At 42.2% G+C, this 24,449-nt stretch overlaps 3 protein-coding genes across 9 annotated transcripts in view; 2 read left to right on the top strand and 1 right to left on the bottom strand.

Annotated features, from left to right (window-relative positions):
• Window positions 1–1,509, top strand: part of znf512 (zinc finger protein 512) — an 8,258-nt gene extending 6,749 nt beyond the window's left edge. For both annotated transcript variants that reach the window (XM_077510277.1, XM_077510276.1), the window contains 3 exons: window positions 522–584; window positions 701–799; window positions 1,093–1,509. In XM_077510277.1, coding sequence (XP_077366403.1) covers window positions 522–584; window positions 701–799; window positions 1,093–1,509 — 579 coding nt within the window. The remainder of the gene's footprint in view (window positions 1–521; window positions 585–700; window positions 800–1,092) is intronic.
• On the top strand, window positions 1,403–18,873 carry gtf3c2 (general transcription factor IIIC, polypeptide 2, beta). Of its 5 annotated transcripts, none has more exons than XR_013281149.1 (21): window positions 2,108–2,396; window positions 3,221–3,314; window positions 3,478–3,970; window positions 5,046–5,182; window positions 5,254–5,432; window positions 5,566–5,639; window positions 5,725–5,802; window positions 5,883–5,981; window positions 6,883–7,110; window positions 7,175–7,286; window positions 8,063–8,180; window positions 9,172–9,203; window positions 9,269–9,398; window positions 10,186–10,330; window positions 10,428–10,589; window positions 11,320–11,398; window positions 11,470–11,598; window positions 12,763–12,963; window positions 13,531–13,632; window positions 17,830–17,992; window positions 18,724–18,873. XR_013281149.1 is itself a non-coding variant. In XM_077510273.1 (21 exons), the coding sequence occupies exons 3-21, from the start codon at window positions 3,269–3,271 to the stop codon at window positions 15,333–15,335; spliced, it is 2,760 nt and encodes a 919-aa protein (XP_077366399.1). In that variant the 5' UTR covers window positions 2,111–2,170; window positions 2,285–2,396; window positions 3,221–3,268; the 3' UTR covers window positions 15,336–16,084. The 5 variants fall into 5 exon arrangements, 4 of the variants coding, with proteins under 4 accessions (XP_077366400.1, XP_077366401.1, XP_077366398.1 ...); XM_077510273.1 differs by lacking the exons at window positions 17,830–17,992; window positions 18,724–18,873 and adding an exon at window positions 15,120–16,084 and having other exon boundaries at window positions 2,111–2,170; window positions 2,285–2,396; XM_077510274.1 differs by lacking the exons at window positions 2,108–2,396; window positions 17,830–17,992; window positions 18,724–18,873 and adding exons at window positions 1,403–1,545; window positions 15,120–16,084.
• slc30a2 (solute carrier family 30 member 2) lies at window positions 16,694–24,449 on the bottom strand. 2 transcript variants are annotated; one of them, XM_077510278.1, is made up of 8 exons: window positions 24,149–24,449; window positions 21,592–21,815; window positions 20,565–20,711; window positions 20,315–20,468; window positions 19,150–19,372; window positions 18,966–19,071; window positions 18,714–18,848; window positions 16,694–17,965 (listed from the first exon to the last, which is right to left on the bottom strand). In XM_077510278.1, the coding sequence occupies exons 1-8, from the start codon at window positions 24,229–24,231 to the stop codon at window positions 17,826–17,828; spliced, it is 1,212 nt and encodes a 403-aa protein (XP_077366404.1). In that variant the 5' UTR covers window positions 24,232–24,449; the 3' UTR covers window positions 16,694–17,825. The 2 variants fall into 2 exon arrangements, with proteins under 2 accessions (XP_077366404.1, XP_077366405.1); XM_077510279.1 differs by having other exon boundaries at window positions 24,016–24,171.

Raw genomic sequence — 24,449 nt, 5'->3', positions numbered from 1 at the left:
ACAGTCTCAAACGTTCTCCAATTTCCACACTGTAAACGTATAGGATCATATACCGAGAAATGTTTCTTGGGAGGAGCAATATGGCGGCCTCGCCACCTCAAAAAGTCGCGGCGTATCGGCTATCCAGTCATATATGTAGATCACTGGTATTGTCCAATCAGATTGTATGGAAGCAGAGAGCTGCCAATGTGGAGTCAACATATTTGGCTGGCGAGTATCGCAAATGTGTTCCAACGTATTGAAAAAAGTTCGAAAACAGTCGCAAGTATGTTCGAACGTACTCGCAAATATGTTCAAACGTACTTGTAGGCTACATGCTACAAAGTTAGCATACCTCAGGCCGATTATCGGTCTGTCCCTAATGTTGGAACGTATTTGCGAGTCTGTTCGAACATACTCGCCAGCCAAAAATGTTGACTCCACATTGGCAGCTCTACGCTTCCGTAAGGTTGCCAAGTATGTACAGTACTCATCTCCACAAATGCAGCCTCTTAAGTTTTGTATTATGTTGCGCGTGTCAGGGTTGTGGGTGCACATACACCAGCGTATCGGGACTCAAGGCTCACCTGGGACTGTGTACAAGGGTGCGTTGACCTCCCTCCATATTTCTGAATGTTGTCTTTTTGGATTTCAAATGTTATTTTGAGACAATGTCCGCAGTAATGAGGATAATCCATGCGTGCCATTGATTCCCTCGCAGGGCGACTTTGAGGTGGGAAAGTACCGATGTCTAATCTGCGGCAAAGAGTTTTACTCGGAGAGCGGTGTGAAATATCACATCAACACCACACATTCGCAGGTAACAACGCACACGGCCACCTAAAATACGTTTTTACTTATTAGATGTTTAAAATGACATACTACTTAATGTATGGTCGATTTTGTTAGCCCGTCGCTAGCGTTTACATTGTGTGTTAGCATCATGCTAGCTGGAAACAAACTTGTTTGGTTGTTTCAAATATAAAATGTTTTTTGTTTTATTGTTCTAATATGGGAGTGACATTAAACAATTTTGTGTACTTTTTCCAAAAAATAAAAATCACACTTTCGAGCTGGATGACATAATTTCTGGATTTATGATTTGTGCATCAGGAATGGTTTGTGACCAACAAAAAGGCGTCCATGAAGTTGAAAAAGCAACACAGAGAAGCGCTTCACCACGCAGAGCAGCAGATGATGGACCATCACCACCCCCATCATCATCATCATCATCATCATCATCATCCTCACTCCCAGACGCAGCACCCGTTCACACTTTTGCTCACCCCCGTGGAGCACCCGCACGGGCCCGTCTGGCTGGAGGAGGACGTGAGGGCCGAGCAGGCCCCCATTGAGATGGATGACGCCGACATGATGGAGCGCGACGAGAGTCGGGACGACGACGACGACGACGACGACGGCTTCCAGCAATGCGGCCGACGCGGGCCGGTGTATCGGTGGAATCGGCGGCGGCGGTCGGACGGGATGGAGTTCTGCGCCGAGGCCTCCAAAAGACCAAAACTGCATTAAATACAATCGGAAGAGTGCAGTGAGTTGTGGAGGAAGGTGAGAGATTGTTATTACATGTAAAACAAATGTAGTTTAATGTGTGTATTTCTATGTATGTAACCCATTGTGTTCACATACTTACATACATACTGCTTTCGGTAGAACTTACTACAAAATGTGTGCCTCTCAAACTTAAGTGGTGTTCCATCAAATTTTTGTTAGTACAGTACTTAAATATTAAATTAGCCTCACCCATCTGTCTAGGAATCAAGGGAAAGGTGTTAACTCATTGATAGACAAGACAGGAAAAACACTTTTGAGAATGTTGAGAATTTAATAAAAAAAAAAACTTATAAACCTGATGTTTGCATGTCTATTTCTCCTTAGCCAACGTCATATATACATTATCTAGTCATTCTACCATCTTGCTGAATTGTCTTAGGACAAAGTGTGTGCTAGTGGACTGCTTAATCAAGGTTATTGAACGATCAAACGGGAATGCTCGACCTAATAAAATGTCCGCTAGTGTCTCAAGTTGGCGCATGCGTATTGTAGCGCCATACAATAAAGGGCTGCAGTCCTCCTTTGCAGCGACAGGGGGCGATGTGTGCCGCTCCCCTCTCCAACTACAGTAAACATGGCGGACTGAAAGGAAGCTGAGCGTGAGCTTGAATCAAAACAAGTACTGACAATAACCTTTTTTTTTTTCTTTTTTTTTAATGTCTGAATGCCATTTGTCGCAATGTTAGAGCAAACATGGTCGTTGTGAAAACAATTGACGTTTTTTGTCGCGTAGCTGAGCTTTCCGGGTGGGGGACTCGAACCCGCTTGTTCTGATCCGAGCATCGTGGACTCGTACGCGGATAGTCAGCCTTCGCCACCAAAAAAGGGTTGACGACATCACCCAGGTGAACTTTTTTAACTATTATAATCTTTGTCTAATGAATTACGTTAGCGGGCATTTCGGGAAAAAAAGTACACTATTTAAAATAATGACTATAACGGCGGCCGGATAAGCCGCCACTGTATACTCCGCAAATTAGCATTAGCCGTGTGGTGCTAGCCCCGCTTGCGTGAAGTGACACTGACAGGACGTGTGAGGGGAAGAGTAAATTGTTAACAAAAAATACAGATTCCACTGGTTGTATTTTTACTTACAAACCAGTGCCGAATGAAAGAACGTGTCCATTTAAGTATAATTCCTTGTTTCATTGATTAAAATAAAAATCGAGGAGGCTGGACAACGTAAATTTATTAGAGAGCTTTATGGTGTTTGTTTTTTTATTTGAAAGCTGTATTATTTAGACATAACTCATACATAAGCTGTATTTTTTTTTTTAACAAACTGATATTTTGTATATTACAGAATACTTGGTTGATTTTAATCTGTAAAAAGTCTGCAGTTTAGAACTGTCTACTTTTCATCGGCCACAACATTAAGTACAGTATATATGGTACATCGCCATAATCCAGTTAAAAACAAGCACTGGTGCTTTTAAAATTGTGACAATTAGTGGAGTTTATGCTACTAGCATGGTGTGGACAAGCGGGAGATCATGTCTGAGTCCAGAGTGCAAAAGTCAGATGGGATAGGCTCCGAATCACCCATAAACTCAAACACGAGAGATGATAGGATAAATGTGTTGTACTGTATTTGTGCTGTGCGTCTAATGATGCAAGCTTTCAGCACACCAGCAGCATAATACATGAGACCGACTTGTTTTCATTGCAGCTGCACTGCCGACGACAGACGACACATGACGGAACATCTGAAAACATAATGGTCAAGGAAACGGTGCCGGAAGATGTCGACGACCCTGAGCAAGGTTTGCGTATTCAGCCACAATTTGCCATTTTTTATTCTTCACCATCCTTTTCCAGAAAATTTACATAGCTAAAGAGGCACTCTAGACACACAACTATTTGCATAACAACATATTTCCATAATTTGTCCATAATTTTTGAATGATGACATCACCCACCTGGCAGGTCGAGAGGCGCCGCCGTCCAAGCCCTACTACAATTTAGAGCCCAGCTCAAGAGGTCGGCAACGCAAAAAGAACTCCAGATTTCTCGACTATGTCACCGGCGATACAAGTGAGGACCCAAAGGAGGACGAGGCGCCGCCCGAAAAGTGCCCGGCGAAGGCGGCGACTCCCAGGAAGACGCCGCCGGACAAGGGAGGTCGCCCGAGAGCTGCTCCCAGGAAGAAGACGCCCGGCAAGCGAGGTCGCCGGCGAACGGTCCCGCCGGCGAGCGCGCCACCTCGCGTGTCGAACGGCGACATCTCGGCCCACGCCAACGTCTCCCCCTCGCCTGCCGTCACCGAGGACTCTTTGGAGAACGGGACGCCGAAGCCAAAGAGGAAGTTTGTGAAGAAGCAGATTGTTAACGTGGAGCCTGTCGCGCCGTGTGAGGAGATTCAAGAAGAAGCGGAGGAGTTGCCGCCAGGGGGACGCCCGAGGAGGGGCGCTGCCAAAACGTGAGTCGCTGCTGATGTTCGATTCTGTATGAATGGAAATATTTCATTCTTTTTCAGTTTATTCTCCTTAGTCCCATCATTGGTGAATTTTTTTTTTTTTATATATATATATCTAAAAATATTGCAGCAGGATTTTTAGCCGTAATTGAAATCTTGATTTTTTTAAATTTTGTTTTTAATTTATAACCATGGTAAACCGTCCAACTGCTAATGATCCCTTTCGACCAATGAAATTAATTTATTACTCAAGATGATTTTTTAATTATTTTTAATTTTATTTATTTATTTTTTAGCATGCACTATTTCTTACACTCACAAAATGGCTGCAAATGGATTTTTGTTTTGTTTTTTAAGCGCAGTCAGTTATGATAACTTGGCAACTTTTCTGACTGAAAGTAAATTTAAATACAATGAAAATGAATTAAAAATCCGATTTTAGCAACAACAAAAATATATATATATATATAAATGTTGAGGCCATATTGCCCAGCTTTACCGCATTCCAAAAATCCAAGTTGGCAACAAGGTTATTTTAGTTAACTAAAATTAACAAAAAAAAACTAAAACTAAAATCCAAAAAACATTTTGGTTTAACGGAATAAAATAAAAACAAAAATGTTTTTTTTAAAAACGAAACTAATTGAAACTACATTTTATGTTTACAAAACTAAATATAATTATAGCAAAATTGTCATTTTTAGTCTTGAATGAATTTCATGCAGGAGCCTTTGGGGATGATTTTAAATATTATTTTTAGACAATTTATTTTCGATATAAACCGGAATAATGGCGTTTGAAAGTGTGTCACACAGGAGTGGTGTTTTTTTTTTAAAATATTGCACACAAGTAATTATAATAAAATAATAATAAAAATAAATAAATAAAACTAATACTAATACTAAGCATGTATTAAAGAACTAAAACTAATAAAAACTAACAGAACCACCCTGAAAACTAATTCAAACTAAATAAATAAATTTAAAAAAAACAACAACAACAAAAAAACCTCATGACAGCCAAATCCTGGCCTTGCATTTTGTCCTGTGTTATTTGTTATTCCAAAACAATATTTCAGGGCGATGAAGTTCTTCCACACGATGGTGCAAGAAGAGGTCAGTCATTCCTCCGAAGGGCCGAGAACCACCGGCGACATCGTCTCCGAACCGGCACCGAAAACGACACAAGAAGAAATTTGTCAAGGGGAAAAAAAAGGTACATGAAGAAAATTGTGTGTTGCATACGGTTTTTCTTTTTCTAGGCAAATATCATTTGATCTCTTGCAGCCTGCAGAGGCCAAAAACGAAAACGTTCCAATGGTGACGCAACAGACGACGACGAGGAATTTGTTCCTGATGTCGCGGAAGCCGAGGAAGAGGAAGGGGAAGATGAAGATGAAGATGAATATGAAGATAAAGATGAGGGGACCGACTTTTACTATCGTGACGATAGATTCGATGGACATGTCAGTATTACCTTTTTGTCGCCCCTTTAGACAGGTAGTGGCCATATTTGGTCAGGAACAAAATGCTCACCATGGTATTAGATTATTATTATTATTTCAAAGGGATTAACTTCATCATAAATTTGTCCTGCAGGCCGCTCGAGTCCTGAAAACACCCGCCCTCTTGGCCGTTGCTGTTTTGGAAACCGTCAAGACTCACAAGAAATTGTAAGTCTTGTGTACATTTTCACTTTTTTTTTTTATGACATTTTATTGCACCTAAAAATGATTAATTTATGATTATTTGTTGTAGTCGTGACGAGCAACTCAGTAGCTGGGTGTTCCCGGATTGGCTGCCCTCCACCGACGCCTGGCATCGAGTGCCCTCCAGGTGCTTCCGACGGCGGCCATGTTGTTACCCTCGCCCGTTGGTTAAAAAAACAAACAAACGTTGTCGTGCGTTTTCCGCAGTGAACTGGAGTCCTACCTGCCCCGGGAGAGGGTCTCGGCCGCGTTCAAGGTGTCCAGGCTCGGTTGTGAGGAGGAGACGCCGCCGCAGACACTCAACAGGTACAACGTGTCATTTGGACACTCTTCTTCGCAGTGAGTACTTTAGTGTATTATTTTGTTTTATTTTTATTTTTTTAAAGAATTACAAATTCTTAATATTGTCAGTCAATTACAGAGTCAATTGTTTCATTTTATAAACTGGCACCACTTTTTGTGTAACATTGCAAAAGTAAATAAACAAATAAAATTACTTAAATATTAAATCAAAAAGTTGCTTCAAAAAGTTGTTTTAAAATGTTAAAATTGAAGACAATAATACACATTTCCCATAGAAACGTATGCAAAACGTAGTCAGTTGCTGGACAGATAAAACACAAGTCAAAGTAAGCTGATGAGTCGTCTTCTTCGCCTGAAGACTTGCGTCCATTTACCCGCCACTCTTATGAGGCGCTCCCCCTAGTGGCCCTTAGAACAGTGGAGCCGTTCGAGTGGCTGTATATTATTATTTTCTAAATTGTTTACATTTATGCATTTGCACCTTTTTAAATGTTTTAAATAATTAAGAGTTTTATTTGTCTTAATATTTATTTGTTTTTTAGGTTTAAACATTTTCTTGTTTTGTATTAAAAAATAAATGATCATTGTACTGCCTAAATAAATAAATAAATAAATAAATAAATAAAAAATAAATACTATTATTCTAAATACATATGATAAATTCTGTTTAGTCCAAAAGGGACTTCCATAATTATAGTGTTTCTATTTTCTTCTTTTGAATTGGTCTTAATATTTTTAAATGCTTAAACATTGTTTTGTACCAAAATCTAATCGTTTCAATAATCATGATTTCAATTATTGCCAAAATATTCAGGATTATTATTTTTCCCATAATCGAGCAGCCCTACAAAGTATCCCGATTTCTCCTAATTTGAAGTCATTCACACGTTTTTTTTTTGCGCAGGTTTGAATCGCTACCCGCCCACGCGCAGTGTTGGGACATGCACCTGTTCGCCGGCGGGCCGGTGTGGGCCCTGGAGTGGTGCCCGACGCCCGACGGCGCTGCGGCGTCGCAGTACTTGGCCGTGGCCTCCCACAAGGACATGGAGGACGAGCACTACTTTCAGAAAACCTATCCTGGGCCGGCGCTGGTGCAACTGTGGGACGTGGGCACGTTGGACTACAACACCAGGTTTGTTCATTTTTTGGACGGCTTCAGGACGAAACGTTTTTGAGCATTTCCTGTTTGTGCGCAGGCCAAACTCACAGCCTGTTTTGGCGTACGGCCTGGCTCTGGATCAAGGTTTCATCTGGCACTTGAAGTGGTGTCCGTCAGGAGGATGGGAGCTGCCCACCTCGCAGAAAGAGGTACGACGGGCATACGTGTCAATAAGTGACACTGAAATGTAACCTTGTTGGATTAGATGATGATGCGGGTCAAATGGACCCAGTTCAAAGTGAAAGTAAATGTGGAAAGTTCTTCGGGATCTGTAATACTGGTTGAAATTTTTTATTGATGGAGTTCAAGAGAGATTTGACACAAAAAAATTTTTTTTTGACATTTCTGACATTTTTTTTGGACAATTAAGCAAACCCCGGGTCAAAATGACCCAGGATTGTAATTGCCTTTGGGGGTAGTTATCACAAGAGTGTTAGATAAACAGGATTACACACAAAAATAATTTTCGACACTTTTGGACAATTACACATGACCCCGGGTCAAATTGACCCAGGATCTAATTACTTCTCCAGAAAAATAAACGCAACACACAGGCTGAAAAATGAAGTATTGTCTTTGTTGTTAGTGTGTGTTCACGCAAAAGAAAAATACTTTTGGATAATTAAATACACCTCCGGGTCATTTTGACCCAGAAACATTATTGCTATTCCTAAGAAACGAACACAACACACTGTTTAAAATGAAATATTGAATTTGGATTTTACACGTTTCTGATATGTTTGGATGACCGAACATGCCTCGGGTCAAAGTGACCCACGGACATTCTACTGTTGTTTCCTCTCAAACAAACATAACAGGTAGTTTAATTGTCATGAGACTACATACATATGTCAGACGTACAAGACAACATTGGTGCATATATGTACAGTTGTGCAATTTGACACATCCTCGTTCTGTTTTCAAGGCTCGTCTCCTTCCGAGACTCGGTCTCCTGGCCGTGGTCACCTCCATGGGCGTGGTCACCATCTACAGCCTGCCTCATCCCGATGCTCTGCGTGACAGCCAAAAACACGCGGAACCAGGTAAGAACCAGCGGAAGCCGCAAAACATCTCCACAGTGCAGTACATCTTTTGGCCAGCGGAGGGCGGTGTTGCCCACACTTCCAGTCCACAAATTCCAGCAGTGTTGTACATAATGCAACATGCACTTTTTCACACTTTGACTTGCTCGTGTGATGAAATCAAGCTAGAATCTTGAAATATATGAGAGAAAATTTGTATTCTTTGTAGAGTATTTATTAGTCCTTTTGAACAAACCAAATAATATAAATAAATAAATAATAATGTAAAAAAAAAAATATAATAATATACTCATGAAATAGAAGGTTCAAAATGTATTTAATAGGGTATGATTAGAAACAAAGATGCAGTGTCACACTTTGGCTGGAAAATCAAGTCTTGCCCCCCCCATCCAACCCTCCTTCCTCACCCAGTGCGCCGTGGCCTTTTACTTTTCACTTTATTTCGTAGAAGCGGGTCATTGAGCGACTCCATCAGCTCGCCGCGTCCAAGCATAGCCGGCGCGCATTAGCTAGACCCCATAAACACGCACGCACACACACACACAATAATCCACTCTACTGAATTCATGTGTGAGCGAGTCCCGGAGAGAGACCAGCGCTTTGGTGAACAGATGCTGCTTGAGGACGTTTTTGCAAAAGCAGCGTCAGATTTGCTGGTATTTGGGGATCACATGAAGGGCTTTATGAATGAATGAGGGGGAAAAGCATGGGCGGTGGTGTCAAAAGATGCAAGGCGGCTTTGGAGTAATTGACTGTTGGTGTTTTTTTTTTCCCCATCAGACGGGGATCTATAATTGAAATGACAAAGAAGATGCATGACGCGGCTTGGTTGTTAGCGTCGCAAAGCTGTGAAATTGACGCCGCTCCTCGCACAGTCTTGTCAGTCATTCCGAGCCAATGCACTGCTTACATTACATAAAAAAAAATTTTTTTTATTTGTCTCCACATGTAGCCGCCAACGTGTAACTAAATGCGATTTTTCATTTGGCAGGCGATGCCGGCCAGCTGGGATGCATTTACAAGGTGAGCGCTCTGGTTTGTGTGCCGTCCTGTCGTTGACGTCACGGCCGACGTCTTTTCCCCCGCAGCCCGATCCCGCCGTCACGCTGAGGCTGGGCTCCTTGAAGGCCCCTCGCCTGCAGCGCAGCGGCCAGATTCTGGCCGTGGACTGGCTGCCCGTCAAACCGCACGACATCATCGCCCTCGGCTTCTACGACGGTAGGTAGCGTGCCCGGCTTATTTTCATCTCCGGGGGAGGAAAGCGGTTTCATCACAAAATACACGCAGACAGAATTATGAAGGAAAAACACCCTTTATTTTGGCATTTTAAATTGATACTTTATTCGTTGCGCCATTTTCAGCAGTAAAAACATTCATATTTAGTCTACAAATAATGTGGAAACTTCATTATTTTTCATGTACAATTAATACATTTAAAAAGTAATTTTTCTACTTGCTGTCGACTGATTCCGATTTATATATTTTAACTCGCCAAGGAAACAAATTTTATATAAACACTAAAAAACATTTTTTTATTTTCTATTGATATTATTTATATTTTTAAATAAATGTTCAAATTTTAATTAGAATTTATTTATATAAATGATCTCATTTTGATTCACTTCTGCTGGCAGAAATATAGTCTGGGATGCCACAAGGCTCAACCACGGCTCCCCTACTTTTCCTTTGATTTCTGGCCACTTCATTAGGGACACCTGCTCATAATATTCAATAAAAAAACTCAAAAGTGAGCATTATCATCTTGCTTTTTATTGTACATTGCCGGATGGTTGACTCATTGAACAATTTTCAGCAGTAAAAAGTTAATATTTTGTCTATAATTAATTCATTATTTTTCATGTACGATTAATACATTAAATTTTTTTAATATAGCAGCTGAAAGCCTCTTCACCGTGTTTGTTTCGCAACTCTAACTATATAATCTATATGGAAATCTAGCAAATACTGTGGCCAAAAAATGCATCTTTTTCTTGTTTTGTGGAAGGTACGGTCGGTCTTTGGGATCTGAACACCAAATCGGCATTGTTGCGCGTCCAGGACTCGCCCGACTCTCCCGTCTTGCTGCCGTACAAATGTTTCATCGCTCACGAGCACGCCGTGCGAGTGATCACCTTCTGTCCCGCCAGCAGGTAACCGACGACGACGACGAGTGCGTTCGAGAAATGTGATGGATTCCCTTTTGTGAAAACGCTGTTGCCAAATCCATGTCTCGTTGCCCCGCGTCAGACATCTTGTGGCGACGGCCGGGGAGGAACGCCTCCTGAAGACGTGGGATCTGCGCCGGCTCTACGGGCCAATCACGGTGCAGAAACGATCCTTCATTAATGAGATCTGCTGGCCCGCCGGTGCACCGGGACTGATGTGGGCCCAGGATGGCGCCTTTTCTGCGTAAAAACACATCTTTTTTTTTTCATCTGACTTGATCCTTAAATTCGAAGTGTGCAATCGTGCTAAAAAAAAAAAAATGCAATTGTAAACAAACATTAAGGTCCTATGGGGAAAAATGCTCAATAATCCATTTGGACTCCTACACTTCCATTGTTGTATTTGTCCACCAGATGGTGCTGTTTCCTCTCATTCAAAGCATGAAGCAACTTTTTGTTGCATGCTTTGAATTAGATTATTATTATTTATTTTTATTTTTTGTCACTTGGACCCACTGTGTCAGATTTTGGTCAAATTTGACATTTCAGATTATTTACAGAATCGAGGTGACAATTCAAACCACATTTTAAGGTCCTAGTGAAGGAAAAAAATTATTTTTTTTCAGTTGACATTTACCCTATACCAAAATAAGGCAATTATTTATGTTAACGTTTCAATTTAGACAGCTGGATTCAAATTTATTTGTCCACCATTTGAAGCTACTTCATTTCCATTCAAAGCATGGAGCACAAATATTGCTGCATGCCTTAAATGGAATTGAAAAGTTTTCTTCTTTTTTTGGTCCCTTTCAACATTTTAGACTCATGTAAAGAGCATACATGACAATTATTCAAAATATGTACATGATACAAAATATCTCTGTAGCATCTCTTCACTGTAATTCTTTTGGGAGGAATTTTTGGCTTATGATATATTTATTCCCATTTGTCTGCCCTTTTTTTTTTCCCACCAGCAACTGTACAAATGGAGTCCACTACACTGACCACCAAATCCGCTCTTACTTGGCTGTACCGAGGATGAGCGCCATTTGGGTTTGTCCACTTTGTGTTCTGAATGTTTCCAAATGAGTATTTCAGTCTCATGACTTGCCCTCTTGTCGCAGTCCATCTCGTACTCTGATTGGCTGAACGCTATGCTGGTGTCAGACATGGTCGGCGAGGTCATCCTCTGCATGATGCCTCTTTTGTTGCCCGGCGCTCTGCACGTTAAAAGGCCAGTGGAAAGGAGATTTGTAAGTCTGTCTGTCGAGCTGCTAGCTAGCTCGTTCGCTCTCTCTCTCTCTCTCTCTCTCTCTCTCTCTCTCTCTCTCTCTCTCTCTCTCTCTCTCTCTCTCTCTCTCTCTCTCTCTCTAGCTAGCTAGTTAGCTCTCTCTCTCTCTCTAGCTAGCTAGTTAGCTCTCTCTCTCTCTCTCTAGCTAGCTAGTTAGCTCTCTCTCTCTCTCTCTCTAGCTAGCTAGTTAGCTCTCTCTCTCTCTCTATAGCTAGCTAGTTAGCTCTCTCTCTCTCTCTCTAGCTAGCTAGTTAGCACTCTCTCTCTCTCTATAGCTAGCTAGTTAGCGCTCTCTCTCACTCTCTCTCTAGCTAGCTAATGCTCTCTCTCTCTCTCTCTCTCTCTCTCTAGCTAGCGCTAGCTCCCTCTCTATAGCTTGTTAGCTGGCTCTCTCGCTAGCTAGCTAGCTCTCTCTCTCTCTCTCTCTCTCTCTCTCTCTCTCTCGCTAGCTAGCTAATGCTCTCTCTCTCGCTAGCTAGCTAATGCTCTCTCTCTCGCTCTCTAGCTAGCTAGCACTCTCGCTCTCTAGCTCGCTAGCGCTCTCTCTAGCTAGCTAACGCACTCTAGCTAGCGAGCTAGCTAACTTTATCTATCTATCTATCTATCTATCTATCTATCTATCTATTAGGGGTGTTAAAAAAAATCGATTCGGCGATATATCGCGATACTACATCGCGCGATTCTCGAATCGATTCAATAAGGGCAGAATCGATTTTTTTATTTTTTTTTATTTTATTTTTTTTTTTTTTAGGATTCACACCTTGAGCATGGAAGAATGTTATATGAACGGAACATTAAGCCTTAATATTTTATTTTAATGCTGTTCAAACATGAAACAGATTACAACCTCTATAAGACTGAAATTTCAGATAAATAAATAATACATTTTCATATAAATCTTACACTCTACAAGCTTACTGATTAGTATTTTCTAAATTTGAATGAAAAAAAATCGCAACAATCGACTTAAATTCGTATCGGGATTAATCGGTATCGAATCGAATCGTGACCTGTGAATCGTGATACGAATCGAATCGTCAGGTACTAGGCAATTCACACCCCTACTATCTATCTATCTGTAGCTAACGAGCTAGCTATCTCATCTCATCTCATTCTGTCTTCCCAGCCTGTCTACTTGACATCATTGGAGCGTCACGACGACACCGGAGACAATAAAGAAGAAGAAGAAGCAGCAGAAGTGCAAGAGGAGGATGAAGCGGAGGGAGGAAGAGGCGGCGACGGGATGGCTGACATCGAAGGCCGACCCTATGAGCCGTACAAAGAGGCCAAGAAGAAATACTACCTTCACCACACGGACAACAACATGGTAGGTTGCCGGGCCTACATTTATGTTGCGCACGTGTAAACAATTAAGAACCTGGAAAGTCAATTCAGAGATCGGTTTCTAAATTTGTTACGTATGTTTTGTGCATAATTGCTGAAAACATGTACAAAGACTGAAGACTATGGAGTGTGAATCGGGGTCCCTTAATTATTGAATTAATTCATTGATTGATTAATTTCCCTCTGTAGGCATTTGGCTTTGGATAGACGGTTGACGTGGCTGCTTTAGAGCGCCTCGTTGTCTGCCATGAGTGCTCGCACAGAGGAAGGAATTTTATGGGAAAAATCTACGTGTGTTAAATGTAATGTTTTTTTTTGTTTGTTTGTTTTTTTAACGCATACCACAAGAAATAGGCGCAAAACTGTGCAAATTTAGTGTAGATCAACAAATAAATTGCTGTAGAGGAAAAATTTTGTCTTGAAAAATTCCAGCATAAAATTTAATTGGCCTTAATTGGCTTGTTGGGAATTCCCAAAAAAAAATAAAAAATCTAAAACCCAATTTGAGTGTTAAAAATGCCAACAAAATGTCGTGTTTGTTCTCCTGCAGAAGCACTTCACCAAATTGGGAAAAATGTGGAAGCAAATGAGAGACACGGAGCTTCTTAATATGCACGACATGGACGTGATGCCGTTGGCCTCGCTGTACAAGGTACGCACACGCACACACATCATGAAAAGATCAAGTCCACAAGGAGTGATGGACCAACCGCCTCCTCGTCCTCCCGGTGTGTGCGCGCGCGCGCGTGTGTAATGATGTGTAAAATAAGAAAAATGTTGCCCAGGGTGGATGTCGGCGGCTGTGGAGGCTTTTGGTGTGTTTAGTTTGAACACAAGATGATGATGAGGAGGAGGAGGAGGAGGAGGAGGGGGGGGGGGGGGGGGGGGGGGGGGGCAAGGTGATGATAGACGCTCGGTGGGACGAAACGCCGCAGGGCTTGTCTTTAAATGCCAGCGTGCGAAAGGATTCCAGAGAAAAGACGAGAGCAGGATTTCGTTTCAGCAATCAGGACCGGCTGAGTGGGTCCAACTTCAAAAAAAAAAACAATGCAAGCAAATAGCTCCAAGCTTCCGTTTCGTCACAATAATTCGGGCCGAGAGGCGGGCACACCCGGGAATGGTCGCCAAACAATGTCAGGATGCGTGGGCAAGCAACTGGCTGGCCAGAGTCGGGACATGCAGGCACGCGATTGAATGGTCGCCAGTTAATGTCAGCGCATGTAGACAAACATTTCATTGGTCGCCAGACAGTGTTAGGACACAAATAATTGACTGGTCGCCTGATAGACAATTGACTGGTTGCCCTCCAATGGCATTACAAAAAGACAAACAATCGACTGGTCACCAGCCAATATCAGGACATTTAGAAAAAATAATTGACTGGTCGCTGTCCAATGTCAGGACATGTAGACAAACAATTGAATGGTCGACGACCAATATCAGGGCATGTAGATGGATAAACGGTTGACTGGTCGCCAGACAATGTCAGGACATGCAAACAAACAATTGAGTGGTCGCCAGACAATGTCAGGATGCATTATACTGTACAGTAAAACAATGGACTGGTCCTAATGGACTTATAGAAAAAAATGGTCGCCATCTAATGTTTAGTCACATTTGAGCAAACAACTGACTGGTCTCCAGTAAAGATCAAGCCGCATTTGGACAAATTGGATTGGTCCCCACACCAATTAAAATAACACTCTGGATTTGACTGGTCGCCAGTCAGTGGCAGGGCACATACAGACACCCTGAACTGGTCGCTGGACAATATTGGGGCACATATAAACAACCGGGAGATGGGTCGTCCGTTCATGTGAGTAGGCCGAGAGAAACAACCTAGACTGGTCGCTTATCAAAAGCAAAACGTAAATTGACACACCCAGGACTGGTCGCCAGCCAAAGTCTGAACACAACAATCCTAACTAATTTTTATTTTATTTTAATTTATATATATATATATTTTTTTAAAGAAATAATAACAAATATGTTACTGTAAACAAACGGGAGCTAGCATGAGCAGCATTCCTTTTGCGTCTGTTTCAAAACATCAGCTGATGGCTTTTTGCCCCCTGCGGTCCCCCGTCCTCGTCCCTCGTCCTCGTCCCTCGTCCTCGTCCCGCCTTCACCGTCCCTCAGGTGCGCCTGAGTCCAAATCTGAGCTCGCAGACGTGGATGGCGTCGGGGGGTCAAGCCGGCCTGGTGCGCCTCAACTGCGTCGCGGGCCTCAACAACAAACCCGTGCAAACCTTCATCCGCCAGGCCCGGGGCGGGCCCCAGGAAACCCCCCCGGAGAGCCCCCAGCATCACCCGCAGGACGCCACCCAGGACGTCCCACATGGCGCTCCTCTATGACCATTTGTGTCTTTTGCATCGCAGGTCTGAACATTTTTAGCTGAAAAAAAAACACGAACGTTTGCTGGACGATTTGAGCGACGGAATTACTTGAACGCACCTTTATAATAATATAATATCATGTTTTAACAGAAAATGTCTTCATCATGGAGAGTTTGTTGACCTCACTTTTAGAATCTTGTTTACAGTCAACGGCGAATTCAAAGCGTTCCATATGTACATTAATCAAGCGATATTTCATTTATTAAGCCATTTTCAGCAATGAAAAGTTCATATTTTGTGTATAATTAATGTAGTAACTTCATTATTTTTCATGTACACACGTCGACTGATGATGACATCACCCGTGCTGAGGAAGTAGGGAACGACCAATCATGGCTCAGTTTACTGATCCAACCCAGAAAACAGGTGAGCCATGATTGGCCGTTACCGGGTGATGTCATCATCAGTCGACAGTAAGTCGAAAAAAAGGACTTTTTAAAGGTATTAAATGTACATGAAAAATAATGAAGTTATCAAATCAATTCTGGACGAAATATGAAAACTTTTTCACTGCTGAAAATTGTTCAGTGAGTCAAGTATCTCTTTAGCATATATTAATAAAGGAGTGACGATTAGCTTCTTGTACATCATGTTTACACAATTCGAGTTGTTTGAAATGATGTATTTCTTATGGGAAACGTACTTTAAATGTAGATTTTTTTTTTTATTCAATGTATTGTTTTGATAAATAAAGGAGATTTTGAACATTGGCTCATGTCATTTGCACACAATTTACTTGCTTGCTAGCACAAATGCTAACTTAGCTTTGGGTAAATATTGGCCTTCAAGTATTCATCCAAAATACTTCAAGGCTGAACAATTATAGAGATTTACTGTAGCTCCGGTTATCGTCGGCGTTGCATTCCACGATGGACAAAAAAAAAATTGCAAAATATTTATTTTTTATTTTTTTTTATGAAAAATGTAAGAAGTTTTTTATTCCGTTTTTTATTTTTATTTTTTATTAACTGGCAGAATGAATCTGTTTGAATTTTATTTTTGCCAAATGGCGCCTAAATTGTGTATTAAAAGGTTCATCGAACGAACGTGCGAAGACTTTTATTCCACAACGCAAACCAGGCAAGAACAAGCCACGATGATGTAACATCCTGTCAAAAGGCAGGCCTTCCAAATAAAAGCATGCCGTCACAATACTGATTTAGCAGTCGTCTCGACATATTTGGTACTTGTTTATTGAGTGGGATAAACTTTAAAACTGTGATTTTACGGTGTACTTGAGGTTAATTTGAGCCTGAAACTAAAAAAAATATACGAAGAAAAAAAACTTGCATTTTAACTTGGCAGACAGTCAAAAATTTGTCAATCATATGTCATCTTTTATTTTGTGACATTACAAAAAAAAAAAAAAAAAAGACAAACATCACACAAAGACACAAAAGTTGAAAATGCATTTACACATGTCGACAAAAATATTTGCAGACAACACGACACGGAAAACACACGAGATGGTCATTACATTCACAAAATGCGTGTGTCATATTTCAGGAGTTTTTTCCCCGTGCGTGATTGGCACTTGAGCACGACATCTAGACGAGCATGCAAGCATTTTATTTGTCAATTCAATAAAAATAAAAACAGCTCATTGGCTTTTTGTGAGATAAAAAAAAAAAAAAAAATGGATGTTAAAAAAAAAGTGGAAATGGGCAAGCTTAATTTATTGATTTTTTTAAATTATTTTTTTCTGAAGTAATTTTTCAATCGTCTAAGATGCCACATCGATCACAAACAAACACGCAACATGCGCTGAAAACAAAGACAACAAACAACGCTTGCTTCAAATGGCACTTGTGGACAAATAGATCACATTTCATAAACAAAGTTGAATTGGAGGCCATTTTGTTTGGCGTACCGAATGAATTGTCTGGCTCGGTTGATCCCAAAATGGAGCGGCTTGAGTTGCTTTGGTGTTTATTTATTTTTTTTACATATTTAAATGGGGTGCAGCCCTTTAAGAAAATAAAATGAAAAGCAAATCAACCGTGACATGTTGATTATCAATCATATTAACAATTTATCCGATAAATGGCAGTGGATTAGACGAGTTTGGCAGTGAGTTATGATCAGTCTTATTGATCACGAAGATAATATGATCGCGAATGTTGATCGGCATTACGATTGGACCCACGTAATCGATGACATCAGCACCATAAACGGTGTCGGCCATTATAAAAACAGTCATGCAAGCCACATGGTACGTTGCATGTTTGACACATTTTTGATGTGTGTTTTTTTTTGAGGGGGCGGGTAGCAAGTGAGGAACATTTAACATTTATTGGGGGGGGGGGGGGGTGATATCAGCTTGTCGTCAAGATCATTTTGATGATTGTTTTGGTTTCATATGGCGATGTTGGTGGACATTCCGCAGTTCGAGCATGGAGATTTATTTTATTTTTTTCGAATGGGTGGGTGGGGGGGGGGCGTTCAATCTCAGGGGTCTTGGCAGAGTCCGCAGTTTTGCATGTCGCTGTGGTAGCGTTCCACCTGGATGGTGACGCTGTGGAAGCCGAACTTGGTGTGGAGGAGCTCCGTGGCCTCCTGCAGGACCGACTGCGTGTCGGCGCCCTCGTCTGGATCGTGGCGGCGCAGCAGACGAGGTCAGTACGGTACAACAACAACAAACACAACAGCACAACTATTACAGTACAGTGATGTCTCATTTGTTTCGACCGTAACTGAAAACAATCGTTTGTAATTTAACAATTTTATTTGTAATTGCAGCTGTTTTAAAATTGGTATGATTTTTGCAGATTTTTTTTTTTCTGTTGCAAAGTTAGAAAAAATAAAAAATACAAAAACTATTCATATATTTATTGTTATAAGCATTCAGGTACCAAATACGTTCTTTTATTAATAATATATTTTTGTTAATCAGCCAATTCATCGGTTATCGGAGTATTTATTGCGGAATATACCGGAATCACCATCGGCCTAAAAAATATATATAGTTATATAGTATAGGTCAGTTGGACCTTTGATAATTCAATAGATTGTAAAAAAAAAAAAAAAAAGTTAATTCATCGTGCTGCTCCTTTTTACCTATCTTGGCCACTGGGGGCAGCATAATACATTATTCTCAATAAGGTGCAATAATATTGACCTTTTTTTTTTTTTTTTTTTTTGTGCTTAGGGTAAGGAATACATGCCTGAGAGTATTGTCTGCATTCCTTCAATCATTTCTTGCTGAAATTGTTCAAACTCCAACTATCGATTGCTCATGTCACTTAATCGGTCACCACTGTACTGTAATTACTGTAATCTGTGCTTCCGATTGGCTCACGCACGACGACGCCAAATGGTTGCTGTGATTCTATTTACCGACGGCCAGGTGCGCGGAGGCCAGCGTCTGTCCCAGCGTGAGCCCCCAAATGTGCAGCGAGTGGGCCGAGCGGACCGCCTTCACCGACAGCAGAACCTCCTTCACCGATTTGAACTCGATGCCTTTGGGAGAACCTGCAAAAAAAAAAAAAAAAAAAAGGAAGGTGGGTTTGCTTTTTTTTCCGTCCGGGTGGTGCAACCCTAAAATTAGCGCTTTGGCGTGCTTGCGCATGTTTGAACCAAAATGTCCACCTTCCATGAGTATCCGGAAGACGTCTTTGAGGATGGTGACGGTCGTGCACAGGACAAAGATGGAGAACAGGAACGTGCAGATGGGATCGGCCACTTTGTACTCGGGCTGCCGGTGACAAATAACGACTTGACAACCAGCTGGCGCACGTTTAGCATCATACGCGTCGCATGCTACTAGTCTGACCCGGAAGTAGATGACGATGGCGGCCACCATGACGCCGACGCTCTGCAGCAGGTCTCCGACCACGTGGATGAAGGCCGCCCGGACGCTGGTGCTGCCGTGGGTGGCGCCCAGGAGGGCGTGGCCGGGGCGGGCCCGGCGGGGGCTTTGGGCGTCGTCCTCGATGTGCTGGTAGCCGCGGCCGTGGGCGTGGAAGGTGGTGGAGTGGTGCAGGATGTACGCCATGCTGAAAGAAATTGGCTGTGAGTGCATGCCAAAGCAGCAGGTGGCGATGTAACATTGAAGTCAGCGTTTTAAAGTGTCCTACAGAGTGAGGTGGCCATTTTGTAGTGCTGTTTAAAGGTTGGGTATCCTCTATATTAGTGGCTGGCAATTCATTTTATCAAGGGTTAGTGGAATAGTTGTCATTGGCTGCTTTAGAGCGCCTCGTTGTCTGCCATGAGTGTGTGCATGTTAAAGCGGGAAAGGTAGAAGTATCAGAAGGGGACAGTTTCTTTTTAAAAAACTCAGACTAGCCACCCAAGTATTTCGACTGGGGCTTCGATCTGGCCTGGGTGCTTTAGAGCGCCTCATTGTCTGCCATGAGTGTGCGCATGTCACGACAAAAAAGGCAGAAGCACCAGGAGGTAGCAGTTGTTGTTGTTTTTTTTTAAGTCTGTCTCAACAACCAGAATTTGGACTGGGGCTTTGATATGGTGTAGCTGTGTTAGAGTGCCCCGTTGTCTGCCATGAATGTGTGCATGTTGCAGTGATAAAGGTAGAAGCATTAGGAGGGAGCAGTTTATTTTTAAAAAGTCGAACTTGACATCCAGCGTTTGAACTGGGGCTTCGATCTGGTGTAGCCGCTTTAGAGTGCCCCGTTGTCTGCCATGAGTGTCCGCATGTCATGAGAAATGCAGAAGCACCAGGAGAGAGCAGTTTCTTTAAAAAAAAAAAAAAAGTCTGACTAGGCTGCCAGCATTTGGACTGGGGCTTTGCACTGGTATAAGCGCATTAGAGTGCCCCGTTGTCTGCCATGAGTGTGTGCATGTAACGATTAAGGCAGAAATGCCAGGAGGAGTAAAGTGTTGTTTTGTAAAATTTGACTTGGCAGCCAGCGTTTGGCTTCGCACTGGCGTGATTGCTTTTAGAGCGCCTCGTTGTTCAAAGCCGAACCGTCCCAACTCACAGGATGTTGACGACGACGGCGAAGGCGGACGTGAGCAGCATCACGTGTCCCTCGATCTGGTAGTCGCCGCGCACGATCCTCTCGATGGCCAAGTAGACCAGCACGCCCGTCACCATCCAGATGGACATGACGGACAGGAAGGCGCCGAGGATCTCTGAAGCGAGACGCGCAGCGGAAAAATCAGCGTCCCGCCATTTTTGGATGTGGCGGCGATGATGATGATGATGATGATGATGTTCTTTGGTCTCACCTGAGCGGTGCCACCCGAAGGTGAAGTTCTTGGTGGCGGGTCTGGAGGAGATCCACAGGGAAAAGATGCTCACCAGCATGCTGCCCAGGTCGGTCAGCAGGTGGGCCGCGTCAGTCATGATGGCCAAGCTGTGCGCCAGGTAACCTCCTGAGGACACACCCCCACACGCGTCTCACCAAAAGGAAGGAGCCGGTACACAAGTTATGGACCCCTTCGCGGTGCTACGTCACGATGACGTCACAGTGTTTACTGGACGGCAAAAACAACGTAGTGCAGCTAGAAGTAAACATCGCTGGTTGTCTGTTTATTCTATTCTATTTTTATCAGTTTACTCACATATTAACTCAAATGGCCGTTTTCCACGTCCTTTCCGACGTGAACTTTCTGTGAAAATATGCTGACCGGTGTTTCAACCACACGCCACTGAGGTGTTTTTTGCTTCCAGCTAAGCCCCGCCCTTTAAATTGCGTCACATTGTTTACAAACTTTGAAGGGGTCTTTACTGCGTTTGAGGAGGGTCGGGAAGTCGAGGTGAAAGTAAACGAACAAAATGGCGGATAGTAATCAATTGTTTTTTTTATTTTTTTATTGTTTTTTATTTTGGCACTCTAAACACAAATCGCAATTTTGCTCCATTTATTGGTTTTTATCTTTTTTCATAAGCATTTCATACAGTTTAGTAGTTGACCGTATAATTTCATGCGAGGAAATAGCGACATACTGTCACGTACGTTAATGTTACGTGAAGTTATGTCGCCCCACGCTCCCGTCGAAACATCTTTTCATACCACCTTAAAAGCCGGCAATTGCGCCGTCTCGCCTGTAGATGGCAGTGTTTGCCAGTGCAGAGGCACCACCCACTTTGGGGTGAAACTCGTTGAACGAAATGGCGTTGTCCTTTGCACCTGTTTCGCAATCTACACATCGCCAGTTTTCTATTTTGGAAAAATCCGATTGACAAAAATTGGAATGAAATCAGTTTCAACTTGCCAACATAGTTAGTTAGTACCGTACGGTATTTATTTACCAATAATTTCCCCAATCATGAAGACCAGGCACACTGCCGATGCGATGTATAGTTTCTTCTTTGCCAACATGGTGTCTTCGCCGCCGGCGTCCTCGCTGCCCGCCAGCGCCGCGTGGCGGTGGCAGTGAGCAGCGGCCGAGGGCCGCTTGAGATCCACGCCGTCCGCCATGCCGCCATTCTTGAACGGGAAGTCGGGGAAGCGCTCGCTCGGCTCTGAGAAGGAACTGCAAGAATGATTGAATGACTGGATGAATGGGTTGGTTGGTGACGAATCGACCAACCGGTTCTTTTGGTTGACTAATTACTTCTCGGAATGTACTTCATAAAATGAGTATCTTGAACCGGTGTTGGTGTCAGATGTCGCCTCACGAACACTTCCCGCTGCAAGATTGGCTGGAAATTATCCAATTGACATCAAACATTGGAAAGAAAATATTAAAGATGTAATTTAAATAACAAAAATGAACAGACTGAAATCGTAAAAACGTAAATAAACCTAAGAATATAAACACAAAAAAAATATTGAATAAATAATAAAATAGATTGACTGAATGAATTGTCTCAGATGTGACAAATATTGTCAGTTTAGATTGTTAATGTGTTCCTATTATCATTCAGACTGTTTTTGTTATTGTGATTGATTTGTGAACGGCTAAAAAAAAAGAAACCAAACCGAAGCTAACTTCGTTAGCACTGCTGTACTGACGTCACTGGCAAGCACAAAAGCGCTTCAATCTATTTTTTTGTCTCACTCTTAAAAGTATCATGCTTTTATATTTTTAGGTTTATTTACGTTTTTACAATTTTAGTCCATACATTTTGTTATTTTTGAACAATCGTAAACGGGACAATTTCCGGACAAGCTGTAGCGTGACGTCATCTGCAGGCGACCCCGGAATAGAATCTGGCAGCCCGATCACATCGGCAGAAAGCAAAAAAATAAATAAATAAAATGTCGTGATGCTAGCATGCTAACAGCTTCCCGCAGTTAAGCTAACATTCATGCTAGCTACATCCTCATATTTGTTTTTGTGTGTTGCTACACTCAATATCCACAAAGTGTTCGATGAGAGTAGACACAAACGTTGCCGTGTGGGGTGGGGGGGCAATCCATGAAGATGATATGTTTAATGAGGTGGAATAAACCTCATTTGGACTCACTTGAGATAACCGCACACGCACGCGGAGAAGAGGGGTCGATGTCCACTGCATGTGACGAAAAGCATTCAAGTGCGAAAGATTGCGCTGAATGACACTTTTGGGATGGGAATTGGTTAGCCGACGTTTATTGTGGTACAATTCTGCACTAAACAATGTTTTTCTTCACAGAGCTAAAAATCTATCTCACTTTCTCGCTCACGCGCACATGATTGATGACCATTGTACTGGAAAAGCTCTCTCATCACCTTCAACCTGGAATTTTTCTATTAACTTCACTTTGTAAAAAAAATAAAAAATAAAAAAAAATTAAAAAAAAAAGAGGACGTTTGCCATTTTTCACAAGCAAAAAAAAACATGATAAAATACGTTTTTGACAAAATGATGGAGCGATACAATAATTAGCTTATAAGGCAAAAAAGGTGAAAATAATGTTTATTTCCGTTTTGCTGCAGAGCATCCTCATTCTTTGAACAGTGAACGCCGCAGTGTTCAATTCGTGAAAAAACGATCTGGATTGTACTCATAATAATCATCCAAATGTGAAACGTTCAATTAAAAAAAAAAAAAAAGAAAGAAAAAACACATACTCGGCCTTTCCTTACAGGAGAGCAAAAAGAAAAAAGAAAAAGTGCAGCAGTCAGTCAGCACGCGCACGCGCGCGCTCACGTTGCAAATGGTGCATGAAATGTGCCAGATGCACCTCGCGGGCGTGCACGCGCGCACGCTCACATCTCTTCATCTTTTTTTTTTTTTTTTTTTTTATTGTTTAAAATAAAAAAACTGAAAACGAAGCGATGATATCCGAAGCCGTTTTATTGCATTATTTTTTAAGCGTTTTGCAAAAGCTTGGTCAGCACGCTATGATAAATAAAAGCCATTAAACAAAAAAAAAAAGGCTCAATATGATAATATGAATGACTGCAGAATAAAATTGAAGGCCACAAATGTGCGCTGAAGGCCCATTTTCGTTTGTTGAAATTTTAAAAAGTGTATTTTCTGACGTTAAAAATATGATTTCTCGTACTTTTTTTTTGTTGTTGTGAATTATGCTTAGGGGAAAAAAAGGTTCGATGAGATGAACTGAAATATTTTTTTTGCAGCAAATCACTCCATTTAAATTTAAATCCCGACAGTAAAAAAAAAAAAAATAGTTCTATTTTATTTGGTGTTCAAAGTGAGAATTAATTCTCTTCATAAAGACACTTATTGTATTACAAATTGACACGTTTTGGTCATCTTCGTATTTCTACAAATTGGACTTACTGAGTCAGGTGTGCCCAACGACGGTCCATTTGTCACGCGCAAGCTTGTCCTGCATGCACGAGCGAGCCTGCGCGCGCATGCATATGATAACGTGCACGCCGGGCGTAAAAGCGCGTGCGTGTCGTCTTCCCACCTGTGCACGCGCTCGCAGTAGCTCTTGTGGTTCTTGTCGTGGATCAGCTGAGACTTCTCCGAACTTGACGCCTTTGCATCCATGGGAGCCGCGCATGCAGGCAGGCAGGCAGGAGGGAGGTTCTGGTGAATTGGGAGAGGCGCGGGTCCGGTCGGTCCAGTCGCTCCGGTCGCTCGGGTTCGATAATCAGTGGCAAGTCGTCGTGCAGGAGCAGGAAACGTGCTGCATGGGGGGAAGCTTCATTGCTGAGTTTTTTTTTTTTTTAGGTTGGAGGAGGGGGCGCGCGACAAGAGTGATCGAG

The sequence above is a fragment of the Festucalex cinctus genome, chromosome 21, assembly GCF_051991245.1.
Source record: "Festucalex cinctus isolate MCC-2025b chromosome 21, RoL_Fcin_1.0, whole genome shotgun sequence".
NCBI lineage: Eukaryota > Metazoa > Chordata > Actinopteri > Syngnathiformes > Syngnathidae > Festucalex > Festucalex cinctus.
This window is presented reverse-complemented; position numbering and strand designations above follow the sequence as displayed.